Genomic DNA, 9,083 nt, shown 5'->3' on the forward strand with positions numbered 1-9,083 from the left:
GGGACATGCATTATTTAAACAGAAAACTGATGCAAAGGAAAACCTTCTATTTATGTTGTACTTGTTCCTGATGTATATAGTCTGTCTCTCTAAAAGAACATTAAGAGATGGACAAATTTGCCATCATATTTCTTCCAAGACATTGAAGGTCTGCTTTTCTGCCTCAAATGACCACTCAAATTCTTCATGGCTGGAAATGACAGATTATGAGCACACCTTTGAGAACATTACACCTTAAATTCCCCTAGTGCAGCCCTTGATACCTCCAATGCTCCTGCCCATCATTTTTTTGAAAGGGACTGTTAAGCACTGAAATTCTCTCTTCCACATGCAGAAGCGGGGAAGAAGGTTATTAAAGAAGAAATAAATCCCTTGTTTAAAGTCACGTTGGCCACTAAATAATTATTCTAATCCAATTATATTGACTAATTCATCTTGAATTTGCACTCCATCCATTAAGAAACAGAACTAGTATGGCATGTATTTTTAAAGAGAGGATGCAACTGTAAAATCTTTTCAAAATAAGTCTTCCTGTAGATAATAGACGAGATTTTTGTCTTCTTTAAATCCAGTCAATAGTTTTATCTTTCTAACAAGAACTTCCAACTGTCAAAGGTTGCACACAAGATGAAAAACAGCTCAGAGAAACTGCTAGTTATGTTAGAGAAACAAGGAAAATCAGAATTTACAGCTGTCCTGGATGTAAACAAGATTTTCAATTGCTGAAAGACTTGGACAGATCCGATGCACTTCTCAGCAATCGAATAATTCCTCTTCCTCGCATGATACTTGTTCCAGAAAGGCAAGTCTTCACACCACGTGGAGAATCACCTATCAAGTTAAATACAGTTTGCAAATCAAGTCAGCATTAAAGCTTATGAAAGTTAATAGACTTGTTCTTCATATACTGTGTATCTGAACCTATACAATAGCTCTGACACAAAAAGCCCAAGACAGGTCTTTTGTGCCCTCTATAAACACCAAGACCATAAGATCTCATGATTTATGACTGGAACAGTTTCAGAGTTTAATTCAGCATGTATTTTAGAACTATTAATCTTGCAAACTTGATTTCGTTTCTCTGAAGATTAGACATGAACTTCTCAGATGAACTGAGCTCACATGCCTTCTATTAAAAAAAATAATCTCCAAAAAGACTTTAAATGAGCAGTCTTTATAAACTGAATTACAACAGAATACTTATAAACAAGTACCAGCTGAGTGTGCACAGATAATAACTTAAGTGCAAGGAGAGTGTTTAAAGATAGCCCTGTCTCAAAGCACCTAGGAGTATGAGAAGAGATTTTATGTACCAGACAAGTAATGGGGTATAAATTAGAGAACAACATTTATAAGAAAAACCTAACTTTTGAGAGACTTTTTTAGCTATAGATTGTGTCCAGTAAGAAAAGGGCAGCTCTACATTCACATCTTCAGAAATTCAGTGGAATCCATAAGAAAGGAGTAAGCACAGCCCATGCAGAGTTGCTTAAGCTTTTTCTAAGCCCAGAAATTTGAAAAAGTAGTAATTGGATTAAGTTTAAATACCTTGTTCCCTTATAAATGCAGAACTTCCAAACTCACAATTGGAAGGGATGAATTCTTGATCCTGACTTGGAGAAGCAAAATGTCTGACATATCCAGAATCCCCAGCCTCCACTTTCTGTATGAAGATATAAACATTCAAAATAATACGTGTCTTCTAAAATACAGTATATAAAACTATCCATAAACCCTACGAATTATGGTAAAAAAAAAAAAAATCACAAGAAATGACCCAGCTAGTGACTGTTTTTCTTCCATCAATCTGCCCAATATGTGTCACAAAAGACAGCACCGAAAGAGAAAACAGCTAACCTGAAATTGGAATGTTTGAGCATTTAACTAGAAATAAAACAGGATACCAGTCTAAAGAATCTGACCTGAAAACGTCTAGCATCCAGTACCACCATCTTGGTATTTGTGCTTTCACCATAATCAGAGTCTTGAGGAGGCAGGTGAGCTGCTGTCAGTGAGACTCCATACACATTAGCTAAAGATTTACTGATGCAGTAACTTGACAAAGACAAAAAGAAAACAAGAGAAGTTTGGCTTAGAGGGATGTAATGCTTACGTACAGAAGCAGGGCATTTTTAGTTCCTCATCTGACAAACAAAAGCAACCATGGACTGAGATGCACAGAGGGCAGAAGGACACCACTGCAGCAGCTAGTTACCCTACATCCTTCTAAGACCATCAGCCTAATTCTACAGCTACACATGAAATTGCAACTGCTTTCCCACACTATCAAGCCCTGCCACTTAGAAGGGTGACAAGCAACTTTTTTTTGCAAGACATGGCAGTACATAGTAAGAATCTTTTAAATTGAAGACTATTCATAATTATCTCTCTCAAAGTGCTACTACTACTGAGATATCAAATGGCATTTCCCTGCTTCCTAATGACTTACTTCCCCTTCCCCCACACCAAAATGATTACTGACCCTTAAGTATCTAAGTTATATGTAAGGCAGTAGAGAAGTTTCCAAAGTAGAGATAAAACTCCAGGGGAGGTTTAGATCGGGTATCAGGAAAACTGTATTATCTGAAAGAGTGGTCAAGCACTGGAACAGGCTACCCAGGGAAGTGGGTAGCCCTGAAGGTGTTAAAAAAGCGTGTAGATGTGGCACTTTGGGACAGTGTTGTAGTGGGCGTGGTGGTGTCAGGTTGACAGTTGGGACTTGATGATCTTAAAGGTTTTTTCCAACCTTAATGATGCTGTATACTAGAACATACTGAGAATTTCTCACCAAATACACATACACTAAACCTTTGAAGAAAAATTGAGTTCTAATGCAAATTCTTCTTCTCTCAGCTCTCCAATAGGAAGTAGAAATAGTGAAAGGATGATCTCAGAGTGATGGACGTCACTACCACAGAAATTACATTACACCTAAATGCTAAGACTTACAGCCTACTGCTAAGCCATACAAACAATAGTGAATGGTACAAACAGAACAAAATCCTGGGGGTGGAGGGAATACATAAAACTCAAGATCTAGAACTACAATGCTCCAGGCAGTTAGAGAAGCCAGAGCCAAAACCATCAACCTATAACAAAATGGGAAGTCATCATCCTGCAGAGAACTCCTCAGCAATACTCACGCTATTTTCTTACAGGATGCCAGAGCACAGCAGACTATGTCATTTTCTTCATGCCACTTGCACCTACATGAAATAAAGTTCAGGCATATTTTAGAAGCATCCATCTCATTAATCAACATGAATAGTTGGTCTGGTCGGAAGGCACAGGAAACAAATATTAAAGATTTTTTTTTTTTTTTTTGTCTTAGTGACCATATAGTATCTTGGAAATTTCACAGAGGACCAGCATTCAATAACTAAACTTGAAGTAGTTCATGCAGAGTTAAAAGACATACTTAATAGGCAACCTGCTTCGTGCTGAGGTGGGGGGAAGAAAAGAGAATCCTAAGAGACAAATGGAACTTAAAGGTAACAATTTGAAGTTTCTTATTAATGCAAAACAGCTCCCCTCGGTATAAGCATCTCCACTTTCCTCTCCAAATGCTTTAAAGTACATTTTTCCATTCTTGTTGTCTCTCACTAGTGTGAAGACACTAATGGAAATGGAAAACTGCCTAACTATAAAAAGATTAAATGACACTGATTATCCCAATGAATCTTAAAAAGCCCATACTGTAAAAAGATTTTCCAGCATAATATTAAAAAAACCCACTACTAAAATTTAAGATCAAATTACTGGTTCTTACCTAAAATAGTAGCAAAGTATATTTATAAGTTAACTGAGTCATCACTAAATTTTCCCCTGCAACACCATAAGCTACCTAGCACTTCTTTGTACAAACATGCAAGAATTTGAAAGCAGGAAAAATGTTACCGTTCAAGACACATAGAGAAAAAAAGGGAAAAAATAAAAATCCCACAAAGTAAACAGGATTTCAGATGTGTAGTAAAAAATACTCATTCTGGAAGAAAAACTACAGGAAATACCTTAAAGCTTATGCTTGAGAGCTTGATTTATACCACTTACAAACATACCTTGTCCCTCATCACAGTAGCAGCATGAGGCATTTGATACATAGCAATAACCAGGTACCATCCAAATCATACTTATAAGAGTTTGCATCTCCTCACTCCTATGATCTCCAGTTAAATACCACAATGTAATTTATTCCCATGTTTACCCCTCCTTTACATTCAGGCCTCAGACTCAGCATTAAAAAGCCATCTATCTTTGCACTTCTTTTGGGAAAGTATTTTTCATTTCCAGTGGTATTCACGATGTGACAAGGAGCATTTCTGATTAGGCAGCCTGCAGAGCGTTCTAGTCCAGCAGCACACAAGCTGTGTGAAGGGCACCAATACACATCAGGTGATTACACATTTCCACAAAGAAGAATCCAATGTACCTGGTATTACTGGAGAAATCCCACAGGAAGACATCCATTTCTCTAGACACCCAAGTCTTGGATGGCTCCTTTTGGTATTTCTTCCGGTATAGTTCTATTACCAGGTCTTCTACAGCAAGAACCTCTGGAAGGCTCTCAATGCCTACAGTTCAGAGAAAACCAAGGTCAGGAGAACAAATGTGTCAGTGAATATTCAGCTCCACTCCCTTCTCTGTCAGTCCCTGCTCACTGCCCAGTCTCCTACCAGAGCATCAAAGCTCTTGTAAACCTTAACAGGTTATTGCACCAGCAGTTTTAATAAAACCTAGCTTCCAAGAAAAGTGGGTCATCCTATATTCTCATGATTTTCTCCACCTCAGTAATTATGTATCCTCAGAAGCTGTTAGTTTTCCTATGTGCTACCATATACTCACCTTCACAGTAATCTCAGTGTCTCTACTGCTCCTTTAATTGGCTGAGCAAGAAACAGTGGATGTTGTTCTATATATGTGCTCATTAGCGAGTCAGCTGATCATGCTGCTGTTCTACTGACACTAATGGGGAGGACAGGAGGGAGAAGCATGCAAAGTAGTTCTAGCTATCAGTACCAGCTTTATTAAACCTTTGACACCCGATGATTTTTTGACAAATACAGCTGCCCATGATTACATAACCCTTACTTCTTGGGGAAGGGGGAGAGTGGGGGAGGGAAAGCCAAAAATGATCAGTTTCCCACCTGTTACACTAGCCATTCGATTGAGACACCAGCTAATTTGGAATCTGTCGTTAGACTAGAGGAAAGAAAAATTTTAGTTATACTGACAAAGTACAGTACATAATTCTGGTATCTGCAAGACTCCTGACTACATCTGAAAAAAATCACCTCCGAAGCAAAATTCAGTGTTTGTGGGACTGAACATACACGTGCTTCCTCAGAGCCCTGTATTTATGGATGCAGCCCAAGATCTTGACCCTCCCACCTTGCTAATTAGGCTCAAATTGAGTCAAAACATAATATAGCTGTCATGAAGCTTGAATGCCTCTGAATCTTAATATTCAGTTTTGATCACTGGCAAATGAAATTTGAGCAAAAATTAAGATGTATGGTAAAAAAAAAAGGATTGTGTGACTATTATTCAGCACAACCAATTTAAGTCAATCTTAAAAGCCTTTAACCTAAGCCAAAACAGTATCAGAGACCAAGTAAAATGTTCATCAGTAGACTAGTGCCAGAAATGCAGGCTGAAAATAAGAAGGCAGAAAATTAGGTCTCTGCTTTATAAAAAGGTTAGCTTCTTCTAGGGGCTATTTTTTCCTGCATGGAATTGGGAAACTTTGGAAGAGAGTGTCTTTTCCCACTCATTTGCACACTGATTGAGTTTTAGAGTGAGGCATCTCCTTAGTCATCCAACAGAAGTGAAATCAGAAATTCTGATTTAGAGCATCTTACTTTGACCTTGACCCTACCCTGCAGTAGAAGCAAGGCCGGCCGCCACTGCCTGGCTGGATAAACTCCAGGAGTTCCCGTAAGACGACTGCATAACCAGTACGTGAAAGATTCAACCCAGAGATAGGGATCTTATGAGTGGCATCACCTAGTGAAGGGTGGGGAAAAAAAACAACCACAAGTTATGAGAAGTCCTGTTTCCTTAAACGATACAGTTCCCCTCTCCTTTCTATCTTTTTATATACATATATGTATACACACAAACACCTCCTCTCCAGGCAGAGTCTGCGACTGGTCTATCAAAACCCTGCTTCCCCAGCAGAAGATTGGCAGGTCCAGGCTGTGAGCAAACACACATGCAGATACACTTATCCCTTTTAAAAGAAGGCCATTATCTAAGTATTGGGCATAGAAAAACATGGGCCAAGTTTATTCCCCCTGTACATAGAGGGAGGAAGTAACCTAACAGAAACTAACTGGAATCTATACACACTGCACAACAGTCACAGGGGAAATGGGGCAGGCCCAGCCAGACACAATAAGGTTATAAATACTTTAACTATGTGATATAAGTAAAGCTGCAAAACACTTCAGGTTTAAATACAAACTAGTATCTTTGAGTTAACTAAAATGGGAAGACAGAATACAAATAACTGCCACTGACAAAATGCATGAAGTGCTCTGCCGTTTGTGGGTACAAGAAACATAAAAAAGGCAACTGCAACAAGCTGCTCTGTCACTTCTTTCTCATTGAAATGTGATGAGTTCCCAGAAGGAAGAACTGCAGACTTGAAAAAATGTTTGGATACGGATCAGATAAGCTGAATCTAAAATAATACACCTTTGTATACCATTCGTTTTCTCCCTTGATACTCACTAGCAGCCTGGCAGTGGTACCGAAAACCACGTGGTGGTACTTCTGCAGAAGAGACAGGAGAAAAAAGAACAATTGTCATTCAACATCCTCAGTGACAGATCCTTAATTCTCAACTATACACCACAGCTTCATGTACAGAAATAGCTTCATTTTTCCTTTGTGGCCTCATACAAGTTCCACAACTATTTTTTTAAAAGTTCTTCTCAATTATATGCATTTTAAAAACCAAAGTATGTTCTATAGCATGTGTGTTTGTGTCCAATTAAGAGGAACATTAATTGGCATGAGGTATAAAGCACAAACATTGTAAGATCCTGCTGGATTTGTTCTACCCTCTTTGAAACTTCATGCAGTTCTGGCGCTTAAATTTCATCTCTTCAGAAACAACCAGCACTGCTCTGATAATTTAAAAAGTCCAAACATTTCTTATAGTCAAAGAAATAAACCTCTCAATACCAGAAATCAAACATGGGCAGCAGTGACACTAGAAAGCCTCTCTCTCCCCGCAAAGCAAGACAAACTACCTCTTGTCTCCCTTAGAACTCACCTGGATCTATGAAGTGATGGAAATGATCCATTATGCCATCCTGCAGGGAGTACTTGACACACCCAATCTCACAAGGAAGGAAGCGCTGTTCACAGTGGGATGGCATCTTGCCATGGCTGTAAATGTTCAGGAAGTAGAAGATGTTTGCAATCACAGCTAAAAGAAAGAAAACACCAAAAAGCTTTTTTAGAAGAGCCAGCAGAGGTTACAGCAAGCCATCCTGGCTTCACCTCATCCAGTGAAAGCTTTGCTGTGCTTTATCATGTAAGTGAGTAAAGTAGGATAACAACCAAGTAAAACACACATCACACCTCTCTGTATGAAATTACAAGGTAACACATACTTATGCAAGGGTTGGGCACACCAGTAGTCCCAGTACACCTTCCATAGATGCTGCTGTGTGTGGAGATCAGAGTGGGGAGGTGGAAAAAAAATTAAGAAGTCAAACCCACAAGAACATTAGAATAGGTCTGTTCACCCTTTTGAAGTTAGAAAAAATATCAGTAATTGCAAAGCAGCCTCAGAAGCTCAACTCAGTAACTTAACAAAAGATAAATGACCTGGTCATAATCTTCTGAGGTAAGAGAAGATGAGAAGTCTGATAATTAAAAGGATTGCTTCTCCTCCACTAAATGAGCTCCTGAAAAAGGCCAACAGGAACATCCAAGGCAAATGCTAAGAAATCAATTTTTTGTTTTCTAATTTCCAAAGCATCCAACTATTAAAAGTATTTCACAATACACTTTAGTGCTTCTCTTCATGAATGTCACATAACATTCTTGCTAAAGTTTAACACAGCTATTTAATCTTTACAGAATCACAGAAATCTTAGGGGTTGGAAGGGACCTTGAAAGATCATCTAGTCCAACCCCCCTTCCAGAGCAGGATCACCCAGAGCACATCACACAGGAATGAGTCCAGGTGGGGTTTGAATGTCTCCAGAGAAGGAGACTCCACAACCTCTCTGGGCAGCCTGTTCCAGTGCTCTGTCGCTCTCAATGTGCAAAAGTTTTTCCTCATGTTTACGTGGAACCTCCTATGCTCCAGCTTGCACCTGTTACCCCTTGTCCTATCACTGGACATCACTGAAAAGAGCCTGGCTCCATCCACCTAGTGGGCCCAGGTGAACTTCATGAGGCTCAACAAGGCCAAGTGCAGGCTCCTGCACCTGGGCCAAGGTAGCCCAAGATATGAATACAGGCTGGGGGAGGTCACACTTGAGAGCAGCCCTGTGGAAAAGGACCTGGGGGTACTAGTGGATCAAAAGCTGGACATGAGCCACCAATGTGCAATTGCAGCCCAGAAGGCCAACTCCATCCTGGGCTGTATCAAAAGAAGTGTGGCCAGCAGATGGAGAGGGGTGATTCTGCCCCTCTACTCTGTCCTGGGGAGACCTCACCTAGAATACTGCATCCAGCTCTGGTGCCCCCAGCACAAGAAAGATGTGGACCTGTTGGAACGTGTCCAGAGCAGGGCCACAAAAACGATCTGAGGGCTGGAGCACCTCTCTTGTGAGGACAGGCTGAGGGAGTTGGTGTTGTTCAGCCTGAAGAGAAGGCTCCGGGAGTACCTCATAGTGGCCTTCCAGGACCTGAAGGGCCTACAGGAAAGCTGGGGAGGGTCTTCTCAAAGGGGCTTGCAGTGAGAGGACAAGGGATAATGGTTTTAAACTGAAAGAAGAGAGATTTAGGTTAGAGATGAGGTGGTGACACACTGGAACAGGCTGCCCAGAGTTGCTGTGGGGGCTCCATCCCTGGAGATGTTCAAGGGCAGGTTGGATGGGGCTCTGAGCAGCCTGTTCTAG

At 40.2% G+C, this 9,083-nt stretch overlaps 1 protein-coding gene across 1 annotated transcript in view; it reads right to left on the reverse strand.

Moving 5' to 3' along the window:
- Nucleotides 1–715: 715 nt before the first annotated feature.
- The window catches only part of MAEL (maelstrom spermatogenic transposon silencer), a 12,116-nt gene continuing 3,748 nt past the window's right edge, over nucleotides 716–9,083 (reverse strand). The window contains exons 3-11 of the mRNA XM_010005508.1: nucleotides 7,280–7,435; nucleotides 6,733–6,774; nucleotides 5,876–6,003; nucleotides 5,145–5,199; nucleotides 4,430–4,571; nucleotides 3,144–3,206; nucleotides 1,923–2,055; nucleotides 1,585–1,663; nucleotides 716–831 (exon numbers count right to left, since the gene is read on the reverse strand). Of these exons, the coding sequence (XP_010003810.1) occupies nucleotides 716–831; nucleotides 1,585–1,663; nucleotides 1,923–2,055; nucleotides 3,144–3,206; nucleotides 4,430–4,571; nucleotides 5,145–5,199; nucleotides 5,876–6,003; nucleotides 6,733–6,774; nucleotides 7,280–7,435 (914 nt within the window). The remainder of the gene's footprint in view (nucleotides 832–1,584; nucleotides 1,664–1,922; nucleotides 2,056–3,143; nucleotides 3,207–4,429; nucleotides 4,572–5,144; nucleotides 5,200–5,875; nucleotides 6,004–6,732; nucleotides 6,775–7,279; nucleotides 7,436–9,083) is intronic.

The sequence above is a fragment of the Chaetura pelagica genome, unplaced genomic scaffold, assembly GCF_000747805.2.
Source record: "Chaetura pelagica isolate M959 unplaced genomic scaffold, ChaPel_1.0 scaffold39, whole genome shotgun sequence".
NCBI classification, from domain to species: domain Eukaryota; kingdom Metazoa; phylum Chordata; class Aves; order Apodiformes; family Apodidae; genus Chaetura; species Chaetura pelagica.